Below are 17,280 nucleotides of genomic sequence, written 5' to 3'. Positions count from 1 at the left end.
AACATGAAAAAACACTAATGTTAGTATACATATTTTTGCATTGTTTATTTGATATTGTAACCATATAATTTTTAAATTAATAGTGACATATCTATCATATTAACGGACAACAAATCTTATTTGAGAGAAATATACTTTTACCTTTGTATTATATAAAAACTATAAAACCAATGATTATAATAAATAACCAATGATTACAATGACCCAATAAATAATCTAATTATCAAAATCAAACATAATAACAAATTAAAAAAATGTGGCCCAATTTTATAGTAACAATTTAAAAAAAAAATATAAGCCCAACCCAAGATAGGTATTATCTTTGTGTCCAAACAACATTTTAATTTTTTTAACTTTACAATTTATGTTGCCAAACAAAACTAAAAGGTATTTTTACTTTAATAAGATAAATTAATAATGACATATCTATCGTATAATGGATAATAAATCTTGTTTGAGATAAATATATTTTAACCTTTGTATTATATAAAAATATAAAATCAATAATTATAATAAATAACCAATAATTACAATGACCTAATAAATACTTTAGTTATCAAAATAGAATATAATAGAAAATTAAATAATGTGGCCCAATTTTATAGTAACAATTTAAAAAAAAATATAAGCCCAACCCAAGATATATATTATCTTTGTGTTCAAACAACATTTTATTCTTTTTAACTCTGTAATTCATGTTGCCAAACAAAACTAAAAGTTACTTTTACTTATTAGATAGATGTTGTTAGGTTTTAGTATTGGGACAATAGAGACTTGTTGTCTTAAATGTTGATGTGATTTTCTCGTATAAACAAATAGTTTGGTGATTTGACCAGATCTCATTTAATGTTATAAGATTGTTCGGATCACGTACTTTCGACACTTTCTTTTGTCCTGGGCACGAATAGAATAGTTTCCACCCTACTAAAAGACGTCATCTCAGATGTATCCTGGATGCTATTACTGGTTGACTTTCTTGCGGGCGAAGTAAAGACTTTTCTTAAAGTTCAGCTAGATTTAGATGAAAACTCAGAGTTAAGGTGCATTAACAAACAAAACAAAAATCCAATGAAATAGCAACAAACCATGTGTTGACAATTAGAAGAAGAAAGCAAAGCATGTGATATGCTGATTACAATACAATCTATATTCGTCTGGGGGCTTTGAAGAAAATATAGTCGGTAAATTAGGTTTGGTGCAATGGCTATTTGATCATAGAGCTTTCTTAAAATATTCTTATATATATATATATATATTTTTTACCTAAGCTTAAATATTTATATACATACATAGTCGTAGTCTTATAATAGTCATGACGCGTTCGATTAATATTTAAATCTAAGCTAGTTGAGCGTTTTTGTCGAAAATAATTCTTAAAAGGGTTTTGAATCTTCGAGCAAGGTTGAAGGAAACGAAAACTTGTGTAATACGCAGAACATCTATTTTCATTATAAAAGATTTGATTCACAGGAGGTTAGGAGCCTTACACTTCACCAGAGGTTGATATTGCTACGTTGTTCCATATATCTTTTGAACGCTTCTTATGTGACCTATGCGACGGTGTCGGTGAATGGGGGGACATTGTACCACAAGAACGTTTCAAGTGTACACATGGATGCTGGCTGCACGATAAGTCCTTCGAATTACATAGCTCATGAGGGGAAGCTTTATTGCAAGCATCATCATAATTCAGCTGATCAAGGAGACATGAAATTTGAGCGAGCTCGAAGGAGGAGAAAATGAAGTTAAAAAAATGACGCTAAGGACAAAGTCATTGCTGCTTAAAAAAGAAACATTTCTATCTCTCTGTAGTGTCGCTTCATCGCGGTCCATAACATACATTATATAAGTTTTTGTTTCTTGTTAAATTTGTGTTATTTTCTTAATTGTTGTATCCCAGGGTGATTATGTTCACTCAATCACTCCTTGTTTGGTTTCTTGTAATGAAAAACAAAATAGAGAAAAAATACATCGCATAGGATAATATTTTTTCCCAAAAATTAATGTAATAAGTTCAAATAACAGTTGATATGATTTAAAATCATATTCTTCAGCAAAGTAATATATTCTCTTTAGAACAATGCAGTGACTTTTCATATGTTCCTTTCACAAAAGCTATCATTTTCATCTATATACGACTTCAAAAACAGGGGCGGACCGACGCCCATAAAGGGTGTGGCACGTGCCACATGCTCGACGATTAAAATTTATTTGTGTAAGAAAGTACACATTAAACGCCTGAGCTCTGTGGCTTGTTCATGCTTATTGTGCCACACCCATTCACCAGTTCGAACCTCACCTTCTGCACTTTTTTTCTTTCTGTTTTAAAAGACTTTTAATCACTCACAATTAAAATCCCTTTTTTACCTTTATTTTTTTTTATACCTATTTTTTCCCCAGTCGACAAAAAATCTTTCTTTCCCTTTATAATTGTTTTTCATTTCTTTTCTTTATTATCAGTTTCTTATTTGAAATTTATTCAAACAATTATTTTTATGCACTTTATTTTCAGTAATTAGACAAAATAAAACACTTTAATTCACTTTGTCACAAAATATTCTTACTTTCGTTTCTTATGTCACCTGAACTATTTTTTTACCTTTGTTTTTATTATTTTAACTTTTAAAAACATTTTAATTACTTTGTCACAAAAAAGTTTTCCTTAATACCTTTTTCAGTGTTACCTAAACTATTTTTTATATAACGGTTTTTCTGTTCTTTTATTTAGTTTTGTTTCTTTAAAATATAAAAATTTATTTTAAATTTACCTAAATAGTTATTTTAGTTGAAATTGTTTTTTAGCAATTAGACCAAACTAGAAATGATGTCAAAAAAGGAAATAACTATTTTATACCGAACTATTTTGTGTTGTATACTATTTATTTTAAAAAATTAAATTGATGATTACCTTATAAAACTTGTTTATTTACTTTATTTGATTCTTTAAAAAACAAAATTCACTTTTTAAGAATTTTCAGTGTATATACAAAATATATTTTAATTCAAATATATTTAATATTTATATATTATTGTGCCCCATGTTATATCTTTTTCTAGATCCGCCTTTGTTCAAAAATGTTTTTTTGTTTGTTACTTAATGGGGTTTATTGGACTTGGCATATTGATATTCCTGTGAGGATCTCAAAAATAATAGACAAATTTATTGATTTCCTCTTTATTAGGTGACGATATAAAAATCTTCAAATTCAAAAAGAAATTAATAGTGTTCGTAGTATTTAAATATTTAATATTGTCACAATATTAGACACTATTTTAAAATTTTTATGTATTGAATGACATATAATATTTTTTTTTTAAAAAGCCTGACATGTTCAAAGAAAATATGATAAAAATTTGAAATATAAAGTCCATAGTAATATAAATTAAAATGCACATTCTAGGGTAGAAAAAAAGCCAACATAAGTCTTTTAAAATGATTAGAATTTTGTAAACAATGCTATAGAATTAAATAAATAAATATTTTTCTAAATTTATTGAATAAAAACATATAAAATTCAAGTACTGTTATCTAAATATTATGAAAACTGGTTCGTAGTCGATATGTATTGTCTTTGTCGATATTTACTTGTTATTGGTAGAAGAAAATAACTGTAATAATCATTCTAGTTACTTTTTTTATTGACAAAAATCATTTTGATACTGTTTTCGGTTCTTTGTTTTAATCCCTACACAAGCAAATGAGCCTAACTTTAATTATGCCATGTATGGTTTTAAGTTTTTGAGATTAGAAATACGGTTTTTTTAACCTAGAACCACTGCCATTTTTTGAATGCAACATAATTCATTCATAAAACCTTGAACCACTGCCATTAGCTTTTAAAATTTAATATCAAAGCTGAAATTTGTTTGTATCGTACGATCATGGTGGCCAATTTTATATACTCAAACTTTCATGTTCTACTATTTATTTGCAGAATATCTATATGCATTATATTTCTATAATGTGGTTTGCAATAATTGTTTATATCCCCTAGACTATATTTGAGAAGTGATTTTGCCACATGTCTTCTCTACAATCATTCTCACAAAAATAATATGACATGGCTATTAAAATTGATGACGTGTCATATAGATTAATATGACATGGACAATTTTTGCCACATGTCTTCTCTACAATCATTCTTACAAAAATAATATGACATTGCTAATAAAATTGATGACATGTCTTATAGATTAATATGACATGGACAATTATACTTAATGTTAATTTATATTTTTGGTAAATTTTTTAAAATATGGTAATAACTCCTATATTACATTTATTTTCGATTTATATTTTTGGACTTTTTTTAAAATATGGTAATAACTCATAAATCATCATTAAAATAAATATATTCAATTATGGCATTCAAATTTCGAAAATATCATTTAAATTAAAAATATTTCAAAAATATATACATATTTCAAAAATATATACATATTTTTAGAAAATTACAAAATTAAATCATAAAATCAAATTAAATCGTAAAATCATTAGTTTCTTATATATATCTACAGATTTTATAAATATTTTTTAATTTTAATTTTTGACAATTATAAAATTTTCATCCCCTAGATTATATTTGAGAAGTGATTTTGCCACATGTCTTCTACAATCATTTTCAATGATTTTGAAATATCATTTAAATTAAAAATATTTCAAAATATATACATATTTTTTTAGAAAAGTATAAAAATTAAATCATAAAATCAAATAAAATCGTAAAATCATTAGTTTCTTATATATATATATATATATCTACAGATTTTATAAATATTGTTTAATTTTAATTTTTGAAAATTATGCAATTTTACATATTTATTTAATATATTTAATTAAAATAAATAGATAGAAAAATCTACCTAAGATTATAATTTTAAATATATACATGCACATTCTTAAATATATTTCAAAATAAACAAAATTGCTTTTATCTTAATTTTAATGTTCAGTTAAATCAAATTTATACTAAAATATTAATAAGAAAAAGAAAATTTATAATATTAATAAAAAATAAATATAATTTATATTTATCTGTTAGAAAATATTTTAAATTTTTTTACTGCACATGGTGCAGGAAAACACCTAGTAAAATATTATAAGAGCGGACAAAAAATATTATAAGCAATAGAGATCCCAATAAACAATAGTAACAGACCACATAAGTGTCCCACTATGTTTTTTCAAAAAAAAAAAAGTATCCCACTATGTTTCACCTTGTGACCACACAGATATGAAGTAATATTTTAGACCTAATTTGAAAATCTGGAGTGTGAGTCCATCTGTTTGGACACATCATCTTTTGGGTATTAGACTATTAGTCTAAGCTTCTACATGAGTGTGAGATATCTCAAAATTAAATAATAGCAATAATAATAGTTTTTTACTTTCTAATTAGGAAACCAAATAATAAAAGTTGACAAAAAATGGAGTCTGTTTTGATTCTCTTTATGAAGCCTCTGTTTTGCATAAGCTTCCAATGACGCTTCAGCCTGTCGAGTGGAAACCGATTCCCCCTGGGGCAGAGAAAGCTTTCGTGTGCCGCTAAGCTAGAGCTTATGCGAGTTCTTCAAGATGCGTTTGATACCACTCCCCCTAATTTGAACTATGTACATTTCAGCGAGAATTCTTCTATGACACAGATTGTTTCATTTCAGACATGTATAGGCGTGAACCGAAGTGGTACTAGCAACGCTTCAAGCTCCTTGAACTTGGGAAAACCAGAGGAAGTACAAGTGCCCTCGTGGTCCATGTCTTCTGCCCTATGCAAAAGGAGACACGAAACAAGGTTCGGCTTCTAGCTGAGAGGTGGAAACTTGCGATTCATATATGTAAATCCGGTTGGCTAATTAATTATCTAAAACCTTGTTGAAGTTGTTTGATAAAAGAATACCAAACCAGTTCAAGTGAATATTAATTTTCTTCATGAGAACGTTACTGAGTTTTGCCTTGGTTTGGCTTACATATTTCCAAAACAGGATTAGTAACAAGTGTCGGCTAACAGAATGTAGTAACCATAAACACAATCTAAGCTTATGTTTCAAGACCCTAATAATTGTTTCATTACACTACCACCTTTAGTATCTCATTAAATCGCCAAAAAATGAGTCTTTACGCCAATCATTCTCAAAATCAAGCCCTCATCCGCAAGAAACCTGAAAAGAATCAACACAGATCATGTAAATATTCATTTTGTAAACTATAAAGGCACTGTCTCATAGTAAAATAGAAAGAAAGCAAACCTCAGTTAGTTCAGTTCTGAACCAACACAGAATTTGGAAGCTTATAACCCATCGTCTTCAAGATTTTCAACAAAGAGTCAAGCCTCAAAGCAAATTCAATCCACCCTTCTTTTTCTCCACCAACAATCATACCAATTACCTCTCCACTGAGATTCACAAGGGGCCCACCAGAATTACCCTATCATTAGTAAAAACGAAAATGAGTCAAACCGACTAACAAAAATGTAATAAATCATGTATATGAATCTTACCTGACTAGCAGCACAATCCGTTTGAAGATATAAGTTGTTAGCGCCTTCACTACCTATTTCCTCGTGGGTACGTTCGAGACAGCTTGTAGACACACAATAAAAAACAGAACATGAGAAATATAGATACACAATTTAAAAATAGAAAAATAAATATTCAGCAATACCTTACGACCCCCTTTGAGAAGCTGTGAGACAAACCTAGAGTTGAGCCCGCACACAACACCAGATCTCCAAGAAAAACTTTCTTGACATCACCCCACTTGGCAGGAGTAAGTGTCCCGCGACCATCTATCTTGACCAAGGCAACATCCTTATCACTCATGTACTTCCAAACTACACCGTTGTAGTGCTCGCCGTTACTCAAAGTTACTACCAACTGCAAATTAATGCAAACTAAGAAAGGTAAATACAATTATAAAACTAATGTTAAGATAAAATGTTGTATATTACCTTTTCTTTATTTACAAGTAGGTCTCGATCGGTAACAACATGAGCGCATGTTATGATCGTGCCAACACTGTCAATAATGAATCCTGAGCCAGACGAACCAGAATTGATGTGGACGACAGAAGGAGCGATGATAGAGGCAGCGGTTTTGAGAGAACTTCTCCCAAAGTAATCAGGGTCGGTGTTTTTTTTTCCAGAGCAGAGCTTGAAATGGTTCATGAGAGCCAGATATTTCAATTCCTTGAAACGAAGGATCTACAAAGAAAACGAAATCTATTAGTAAGCAAAAGAGAACAAGAGATGTGCTCATTCAAGAAACAGAGAGACAAAAACAGACCTCAAGAGATTTCTGAGTTTGCCCTTGTTTCTCAAACAGTTTAGCCCACCGGTTTAGATCAGATCTACTGATTTGAAACCCTTCTTCTCTCTCTATCTTGCTCAAGACGTTGGCACATGACTCCGAAGTTGATTTCAGAGTAGAAACGATCATCTTTTTCTGTGAAGCACTGGGAGTCGAAGTGTGAATGGTGCTTAACATTCTTTATCATGAGAATATGAGCAGAAACGACATCGTGTGAGCAACGTTGAGCAGAAACGACAGCTTTGAAGAAACGACGGCGTTTGGGCGAAAACGACGGCGTCTGAGCAGAAAACGACAGCGTTTGAGCAGAAACGACGCCGTTTGAGTAAAGTAAACCAATGTGTTTTTCGAGTCCTTCCTCTGTCTCACCCACTCTTCCTCTCGCCATTTGTTTCAGAGAAATTTAAATACTACAGTGGCAATCTCTCGAGGTTGTTGTTCCCCTGAAACATATCTCGTAAGATTCAAAGAGAATCTGATTTGTAACAGAGGAACAAAACTACAGGGAAGAGACCAGAGTTAGATCTTTCTCTATCTTTATTCTCAACTTCATCTTTCTCTATCTACTACTACTGTCTCTCTCATACGTTCTAAAGAATCTAAACACAAAATACTCCTCTATTTACAAGTAGGTCTCGATCGGTAACAACATGAGCGCATGTTATGATCGTGCCAACACTGTCAATAATGAATCCTGAGCCAGACGAACCAGAATTGATGTGGACGACAGAAGGAGCGATGATAGAGGCAGCGGTTTTGAGAGAACTTCTCCCAAAGTAATCAGGGTCGGTGTTTTTTTTTCCAGAGCAGAGCTTGAAATGGTTCATGAGAGCCAGATATTTCAATTCCTTGAAACGAAGGATCTACAAAGAAAACGAAATCTATTAGTAAGCAAAAGAGAACAAGAGATGTGCTCATTCAAGAAACAGAGAGACAAAAACAGACCTCAAGAGATTTCTGAGTTTGCCCTTGTTTCTCAAACAGTTTAGCCCACCGGTTTAGATCAGATCTACTGATTTGAAACCCTTCTTCTCTCTCTATCTTGCTCAAGACGTTGGCACATGACTCCGAAGTTGATTTCAGAGTAGAAACGATCATCTTTTTCTGTGAAGCACTGGGAGTCGAAGTGTGAATGGTGCTGGCGAGGGAAGAGATCTGAGAAATCCTCCCCACATTGTTGAAAGAGGATGAAAAAAGTTTACGTAACATCAGAACTCTAATCTCTCTCTTTCTCTCTCCGACGACAAATAGTTTCTTTTACTCCAGATAATTTGTAGGGTTTCTCTTCATAGTTTTAGGCCAATTTCCTATTGGGCCTTTGTATTTTACAAGACCATCTGTAAAAGGCATTTCTGTTTAGGCCATCATTTAGCATAGCCATCGGTTTCTTTCGGTTCTTCAGAGGATTAAGATTTGTTCGGTATTCAGAAAATTTGGTTTGGTTATTTCGGTTTTCACACATTCAAATTTACTAATTTACTGAACATTGTTATTAATGGTTCACACATTCAAATTTCAGAATGTGTGGAAACTTTCAACTAGATATATACATTTCTCATGCCGTAATTCAGCTAACCACGTGAATATACAAATCTTCCAATATAATTTTGAAGGATTTGATAAACCAGTTTGTTTTGCCATACGCATCTCAATTTATAATGTGATTAATAAAGTTTGTTTTGTTATGTATGTTGATTATTACGGTAACTAGGATAAGATCCGCGCCTTGCGTGAGATGAGATTATATTTTCGGAAATAAAATTGGAAATTTGCATAATTGTTTTCTGTGTATTTTTGTTCAACAGTTTCGAATATAAGTAAATATTAGTTTTGTTAAGCCAAAATTGCCAAGTTTAACCATATTTATATGTATTATGTTGTTGATTATACTTGGGCCAAAAAGCCAATATTAAAATATTGAATTTAAAGGTAATCCACATTCTATGGAAGTGAATTTTTTTAAAATATATTGTATTTAAATAATTATAAACAATATACACTTTTACCAATATTTTTTTTAAATGATTAGAGGTGGGAATTCGAGTACCGTTTGGTTCGAATCTTTGCAGGTTTCGTTTGGTTTGGAGTTGCGTTATTGTTTCGGGTTTGGGTTTATATAACCTATCTAATTTATTCTGAAAATTAAAGTTTATATATTCTTAAATTTTTCAAATATAAAAATAAAAATAATATGTAACATATAAATTTTAATAATGTATGCCAGAATACTTAAACTTAACATAAAAACTTGTTTAGCTTAAATATTTTGATAAGAAATAAATAGATAATTTAAGTATTTTAGGTATTTTAAATATCTTTTAGCTATTTTAAATATCTTTTAGCTATTTTAAACATGTACTTGTAACTATTTTGTATATATTTCAAAGTATTTTAAGCAACTTAGAAAAATCTTATATATTTTGTATATTAATTTAGATATTAAATTTAAATAATTAATATATTTAAGTATATAAATCTGGTTTACATATATTCAGATATCCCGAAATTTTGAACCCATTTGGATATCTAACCAATTTTGGTTAAAGTTCAGTACTACTTATTTGGATCGTGATTTGGTTCGGTTTTTTGTATTTGGATTTTTTCGCCCAATACTATATTTAACAAAATTTAAAACAAAATGATGATAGTTCATATTAAATTTGTGTATGCAATAAATTTTAAACCAAAACACATTTTACTATTTATGTGGCTCACTTACTTAATCATTAAAAACCATCACCATTTCAGATTGTCAATCGACATTTTCATATATTCTTTGCGGTGTTGTAACGAATAGAAAGGAGAGTTAGGGTTAGGAAAGGAAATTTGTTGTGCAATCTATGTTTTCTTAGGTTCACTCCCTAGGATAAACCTTTGTGCAATCTATGTTTTCGTTAGGTTCACTTTCTATGATTAATCTCTAGGTTCATCAACCAATAATATTTGGTTATCTGATATTTGATAACTTTTAAAAAAGGAAACAAAATTAATTTATATTATATATTTTAAATAAAAATATTAAAACACCTAAAATAGTAATAATTTAAAAAATAAACTAATATTGATAACACTGTTAACACAATACTAAACCCTAAACCCTAAATTTTAAACCCTAAACTCTTGGGTAAATCTTAAAAGTTTGGGTAAATGTTAAACCCTAAAAATATTAGAAATGAAATCCTAATAACACTAAACCTAAATCGTAATCACTAAACCCTAAATCCTTTGGTAAAATCTATTTTTATTATATAATAAATGTGATATTTTAATTTCTTTTAATAATATAAAATTTAAAATTGTTCTATGCTTATTTTTTATTATATGTTTAATGGGTGCTGGTCTTATTCCAGGTCCATGTCGTTAATTTTTACCATTAGTTACTAAGATTTTTCTGGGTTGATAAAGATTTTCCTTAATTCCCAAATAAATGTAATTAATTTTTGCCTTGGTGATAAAGATTTTCCGTAGCTACATATTGGCTAAGTTTCCATCAATTCGTGTATCTAGTGTCTAAACGCAGAACGTGTATATTTAACATTTATTTTACGTGCATTAAGTTAATAATCTTTTATTGTTTCTTCTAATAAGGCAATATTCATATTTAGTCAAATTTGTTTTTTTCCCGAAGCGAAATAGGTCTAAACCCGACCTGACTCAGCTCCTCTTTCCACCTTACCACCATCCTCCTTTTTCCTCCGACAATGTTTCTTATCTCCATCGCAAGCACGATCTTCTCCACGGTGAATATCTCACAATATTTTGAAAACCGGACCGGTCACTGATTTGGAACTATCACTGGGCGATTGGTCGGACCGGTCCAATCGGTTCAACCAGGTTTTCAGTGATTTTTGTTATATATATATACATATACATAAGTGAAAATCTGATAACCGGAGAGGACACCTAGAAACCTTTGATGTTATAATTTTTTTTCTTCTTTTTTTCCCTGTAAATTATTTGAATTAAAACATGAAGATACACAAAGCCATCGAAAGGATGAATCTTTGATGTTATAATTTATAAATTAAACATAGAATTAAAATAATTATTAAATAATAATGTTTGTGATCACTATAGTTTTACGCATGACCACGATGGTATACATATAAGTTATAATAGACATGACCATTAGTGGATAATAATTTATTGTTATAGATGTGTATAATAAAGAGAAGGAAAAAAAATATAAAAAACTATAAAAGGAAATAAATGATTTGGGTTTTCAAACAAAAAGATAAGAATCTGTAATCAAATCAAGAAGTTACTATTTCTATATTAAACTTAGTAAACGACATTTAATATTTTGATGAACCGGTTTTCTTTACTGACCGAGTCGCCGGTTTAGCCGGGTTTTAACTGAGTTTGCCGGTTTAATTTAAATCGACCCAGACTCGGTTAGCTTAACGATTTACGGTTGGACCGGTCCGACCGGCCGGTCCGGTCAGGTTTTGAAAACCATGCCTCCTCCTCCATCATTGTCGCCATGGTTTTGAAAACCGGACCAAGCGCGTCGAACAACACCGCAGCCTCCTCCTCCATCGTCGTTGCAGCTCAGTTCCTGCTCCATCACCGTCACCATACTCGGTTTCCGCCTCCGTATGATTTCCACGGCATCGAGATAGCTCCTGGTGACGTCGTATAACCGGTGCTGCATCGATCCAGTGAACCACCACAGCCTCGCCGGGCCTCGACTCAGATCGGTCACGTCTCCGATTACGCCGACATGGGATGAAACTCGAAGGAGAGGGATAAGGAGGTTGCGAAATCGGCGAGTTTCCGGCTGGTAGAAGCGAGGATGTCGGAGATATGATATGATATCATATAAACATATGCAAAAGCTATGATATCATATAAACATATGCAAAAGCTATGATATGATATCATAGGTTTCATTTAATTTCTCTAGCAACATAAATAAATCAAATTGGACCATTCATTTTTTCAATTTCAATATAATCATGACACGTAGGATAATTGAACATTCTAATTGAATGACACGTAGGATAGGAGCTTTTTTAATTAATACAAAATTAAGGTTCTAATTTCCGAAATGTTTCTCAATTAATATATAGGGGATGAAACCGTTGTGCTTATGTATAAATCATCGAATTTTGTTAACTTTTCTTCCGTGTTTTGACTAAATATATTATGGTTGTTTTGTCCCACTGCCATCATAATCTGCTTTACCTAATCAAATATCATATTCATATTCAAGGCTGCTCACTCTTACAAAATTCTAATTAAATAACGTTTATGCCAGAACATAAACAGATAATGAGTACGTGATCAAAATATAGACACCATCTTTTGCATTTCGTCGTGACATGATCGGAGAACTGTAAACCAGTCAATGTTAGTTGCTACTAGGTCGAGAGCTACAGTGGGTCTTGGTGGACTGATACATTAACAATAGAACGTATACGTGGAATCTTCCAAGGATTATGCACCGAGACAAATACCAAAATACTTCTTAAGTAGTAAATGTTTGAAAATCCGATATACCTGAAAGCATTGATCTGTGTAAGAATACATAGAAATTTGTTACAAAATATAGAAAGACAATTAAAAGCGAAAGAGTTTTATGGTGTTGGAGCTTTCTGGATTGCATTAGAATCTCCCTCTCTCTCTCTCTTCGTATTGGTGTATCTATAATGCCAAAACTCTGTATGACAGAAGAAGCGATGCCTTGCGTTCTTGTTCTACCTGTCACGCCGGTCCTTGGGGAGTTGATCCATCTTCCTTAATCTGAACCTGAACCTCAAGCCTACATTAACAACAACAGGGAATAATAACACATCAGACTCGGTACTAATATCAGAACAACTGCGTCGCAGTTGATATGATAGGTGGTCCTATAAACATCTGAAACATTACCGGTGTTTCTAGAGAGGAACTTCAGAATCTCATCAATGATGATAACCTGCAGATTTTTACAGAAAGATTCAAATTAACTGATCTTTCAAGGAATTTTATCACTTCTTTCAAATATCTCATCTCATATCTGAATGATCAGTTCATTGACGAACTTGCATCCATATATGAACTAAGGTGTTCTATGGCAAGGCAAGGTTCCATTGTGAGGGTTAATAGACTATGAAGAAGAAGCTCAAAAGTGGGAATACTTACTGGAAACGAAAGATACAGAACGGCGGTCCATTCGCCCAAGGACAATGGCGTGACCTATAAAGCAGGGAAAGTGAGAGAGAATGAGAAAATGCAAACGGGTATGCCAAAATTTGTTCAAGGTTTGCGGAAAAGAGGAAACTTACAGAAAATAAGACTGCTAGTGGATGAACATATAATATTAGTATGTGCAGAACCATCGTCAGGATAATTGACCCAACGAGCCATAAATTACTCCTCGGGGTTATAACCCTGCAATCATATACCTTCTTTATTAAAAGCCAATACAAATGATCACGTAGCAAACTCGTCAAGTTGCACAATCGAATGCAAGTATAGTCTATAAAACAATATTACTTTTCTTGAAATCGTTAAAGACCCCCTAATGCAGTACAGTCTATGATGCTATAGCTGCGATCATAACAGAAATAAACTGTTTACAAGAAAAGAAAAGTATACTTACAGAAGGGATTGATTTTCGCTAAGGTTATTTAGAGCATTAAACATCTCCACTACAACAAGTATTGTCATAGCCACGGTTGATGGATGTCGATCCTCAAATATGCTGCAGGGATAACTTGTCTCTCTAAGTGCGCACGTTTCAAAATTCATCTGAAATGAGATTGTTTCATTCTCCAATGAATATAATGGAAAAAAATATTACATCTGTAATAAATGAATGGTGAAAGATGCACAAACATTCAGCAACGAAATAATTTATAGGAGTGTAGCTGGAGATAAATCTAACCAGTTCACTGTAAGTAAGTTTAGGACCACCATCAGAGTAAATAAACCACCATATAAAGCCAGCAACAGTTGCCAGGCCAACATAAACTGCAGAAAAGAAGAAGATAAATTAGTCAATTAATCATTTTAATGGACATATGCTTGATGGCAATGACCATTCACTACTTTGCCAAGAAGATTCCAAGATCTTAGTGTCGTAGTGTCGTAATGAGCTGAGGCCAGTAACCAATGGTCACTCGCTCAACGTGAAAGTTATCAGCACAAAGACTGTGATGCAGAGAGGTGGAGGAGGAGGTCGTCCCAGTGGTCCTCAGGCTCGTCAGATGCGGATTGCTGAATGTCTTTGTTGGTGATGAGACTGGTATCATTATCTTCACTGCCAGAAACGATCAAGGTCAGAATACTGAATACATATATACTCTGTACATATGCTGATGTTATGTTCTTAGTTAGCAGCTTCATTGCATGTTTGCAATTTCGAAGATAGAGAGTGGAAACATAGATTGTAGGTTCTGATTTTTTTGAGTATTGACAAGTGATTTTTGAGATTTTCTAATTGATGTTATACAATTTTTGATCAGTGGTTCTGATGAAAGAAGGCAAAATAGTGACACTGCGCAATGCAAAGTTGACATGTACAAGGGATCTATGAAGCTTGCAGTTGATAGATGGGGCCGTTTTGAAGTGGCTGAGGAGCCCACCGACATCCCTGTCAAGGAAGACAAAAAAGTTTGTGAAGAAACTAAAGACCTTACCACTGCCGGCCGCTGTGTCAAGCCGACGAAACCAGTCACCACCACCAAGTTACGTGCTCTGCAACTGCGAGACTCCTATTACTATACCCCCATCTCTAAGATTGACTCTGTGACAATGCCACATCATCTACATGATAAAGACTCTGTGACTGTGCTCTAGCCTACATCGACGATCTCCATCTGGACGTGTCGAGTTAGCTCGTCAATGCTTTCCAGTGTCAGTCATGAGGTTGAGCTTGGCCCCCATAATTTGAGCTATAGTCCTAATTTTAGAGGCTTTAGGGTCACTAAAATTTTATTTTCAAGTTCAGGCAGATTAGTGAGTGACTCTTGTTACGATTCTGGAGTTCTCCAACTTTTACCGAGCAACATCATGTTTTCCGATATATTTGAAATTAACCTAGTCTCAACAGTAAGTTTTGTCGGTTTTAATACCAATATATCTCTGGTCTAATGGCTGCTTAGCCACACCCAGCTGCTCATTGGGCGATTATGCAGCCTTCCAAACTTGGTCGATTGGTACCATCAACGGACTATTTCATGGTCGTTGGAAAAGGAGCTACGCTCGATGATAGAACGATAATAACCAAAAGTATATTCGATGGGAAGATGCTAAACAAAAGTGAACGATAAAACGAAGGACACGGATTTTGATAAATTAAAAAAACAGAAATGATGGTAGGACATGTGTCGCTTATAAGTTATATATCATTGACATATGTTCTATCATGTGTAGAAAGATTAAAAACGAGAAATAGTGTGTTAGAGACATGTATCACTTACAGAACAGAACTGTCACTTATGTATAAATAATCCATTTTTCAATACTTTCACTGTCAAGCTTATTCCACAGTAAACAAAAAAAAGAAGAAAAAGGTGACATGCAGTGTTAAACTGTACGGGCCGGGCTAGAAAAACTTAGACGAACGGGCCGCGCAGTAATGAGGGTTGTTAAAGGCCCAGAATGAGAGGTCAGATATATAGGAGAAATAGGGGGTTTAGGGTTTGAAACAAGAAGCACATAATATCTGCCGCAGTTAGTTCCCCCATGGCTTCTCTTGAGCTCTGGAAGAAAATCGTTGCTCCGCTGTCTTCGAACGGTCGTATGTGGAAGATGGCTTGTACAACGGTGGCTGCGCCGTTTTCATCTGGCGTCGAGAGCTCAGCACCGGTCAAGGTTGAGAAGGAGAGCTCTGGTCCGATAAAGCCAGAGAAACAGAAAGTGGAGAAGAGGAAGGTATTTCAGAAGCTGAAGTCTCTTACGGTTGAGACAATAGATCTCATCATAAGGGAAGAAGGAAAGAAGGGCGTTTTTGTAGATCAGGAGGATCTTGTCAGGTGGGCCAGACTTCTTAAGAACCGCAAACCTGAAAACGCCCTTGAGGTATGTATGTCTGTCTGTCTGATGGAATATTAATTTAGAGAAAGAAGCCTCCTTCTTCTGTTTATTAATCAACAATGTTTGTTTACTTGTTGTGTGTAGATCTTTAGGTGGATGGATAAAAAGAAGATGGTGTTTTCTCCCTCTCAACTTGAGCTTTATGTGGATCTTCTTGGCAAGGTTAAAGGACATGCAGCAGCTTCAGCGTACTTCAACAAAGTAGAGCCTAATTTCGATGAGATGGACGTTGATGCCAAAAACCGCCCTGCCTACTTGAAGGTCTTGCATCGGTTCCACGTTGCAGGCCAGAGTCGGACTAAAGGGCTAATACCATATGTTCTCAAGTACCCTAAATGTGATGATAATTGGAATCTTCTCGAGTGAATTTGTTGTTTCAAGCTGTTTGGTGTGTGTTTTAATGAATAAAGCACGACTTTCACATACATGCCTTCTTGTAGTCACTCATCTATGTAATAATCTTTTGCTCTGTAAAACGAATCCTAAGTTAAATTGCATCTCTTCTGTTTATAGTCCTTATAAGTATTAAATTTTCATGGTAAAATCTCACTATCACAACAAATTTGTATCCTTTTTAATCTTCTGAAGATCCAAATGTTGTCTCGTAATGTTTTTTTTATGCCTACAAACATAAAAACATAGTGCTCATGATAATGAGGCTGTTCATTTGGTAGCAGACCCAAAATTGCATGTGCTACCAAGATGATGTAATGCCATTATACTAAAAAGTTGCAGTTTATGGTTCTTCTTGGAATTGGTAACCGATCGTATTTGTAGTGCCTATGTAGTGCTTTTATATTGAGATAAGCTCTTTTATCTTATGTAGTGCTTTTATATTGCAGAAATTTATGTACTTCATCAGCCTCGTTCTTGAAAATCTCGCCCTATCGTCTGTTTGAAGGTGAACATTCAGTGACTTTTCCATATGCTATATAACATTATCCATAGACTGGT

At 33.0% G+C, this 17,280-nt stretch overlaps 3 protein-coding genes and 1 pseudogene across 3 annotated transcripts; 2 read left to right on the top strand and 2 right to left on the bottom strand.

Annotated features, from left to right (window-relative positions):
- Positions 1-5,902: 5,902 nt before the first annotated feature.
- LOC130495218 (putative protease Do-like 14) lies at positions 5,903-8,730 on the bottom strand. Its single transcript, XM_056986573.1, has 7 exons — positions 8,248-8,730; positions 7,279-8,165; positions 6,945-7,196; positions 6,659-6,870; positions 6,495-6,576; positions 6,244-6,421; positions 5,903-6,156 (listed from the first exon to the last, which is right to left on the bottom strand). The coding sequence occupies exons 2-6, from the start codon at positions 7,477-7,479 to the stop codon at positions 6,254-6,256; spliced, it is 915 nt and encodes a 304-aa protein (XP_056842553.1). The 5' UTR covers positions 7,480-8,165; positions 8,248-8,730; the 3' UTR covers positions 5,903-6,156; positions 6,244-6,253.
- A 4,028-nt stretch (positions 8,731-12,758) lies between these two features.
- On the bottom strand, positions 12,759-14,270 carry LOC108834294 (calcium-transporting ATPase 3, endoplasmic reticulum-type-like). The gene is made up of 6 exons (XM_018607638.2): positions 14,174-14,270; positions 13,889-14,037; positions 13,572-13,677; positions 13,429-13,482; positions 13,177-13,222; positions 12,759-13,066 (listed from the first exon to the last, which is right to left on the bottom strand). The coding sequence occupies exons 2-6, from the start codon at positions 14,035-14,037 to the stop codon at positions 13,002-13,004; spliced, it is 420 nt and encodes a 139-aa protein (XP_018463140.1). The 5' UTR covers positions 14,174-14,270; the 3' UTR covers positions 12,759-13,001.
- A 31-nt stretch (positions 14,271-14,301) lies between these two features.
- On the top strand, positions 14,302-15,087 carry LOC108834292 (uncharacterized protein At4g28440-like; annotated as a pseudogene).
- An 836-nt stretch (positions 15,088-15,923) lies between these two features.
- On the top strand, positions 15,924-16,862 carry LOC108834293 (pentatricopeptide repeat-containing protein At1g02370, mitochondrial). Its single transcript, XM_018607637.2, has 2 exons — positions 15,924-16,311; positions 16,411-16,862. The coding sequence occupies exons 1-2, from the start codon at positions 15,976-15,978 to the stop codon at positions 16,690-16,692; spliced, it is 618 nt and encodes a 205-aa protein (XP_018463139.1). The 5' UTR covers positions 15,924-15,975; the 3' UTR covers positions 16,693-16,862.
- The last annotated feature ends 418 nt before the right edge of the window (positions 16,863-17,280 follow it).

The sequence above is a fragment of the Raphanus sativus genome, chromosome 5 (assembly GCF_000801105.2).
Source record: "Raphanus sativus cultivar WK10039 chromosome 5, ASM80110v3, whole genome shotgun sequence".
NCBI classification, from domain to species: domain Eukaryota; kingdom Viridiplantae; phylum Streptophyta; class Magnoliopsida; order Brassicales; family Brassicaceae; genus Raphanus; species Raphanus sativus.
Note: the sequence above shows the minus strand (reverse complement) of the source record. Positions and strands in the feature narration are given on the sequence as shown.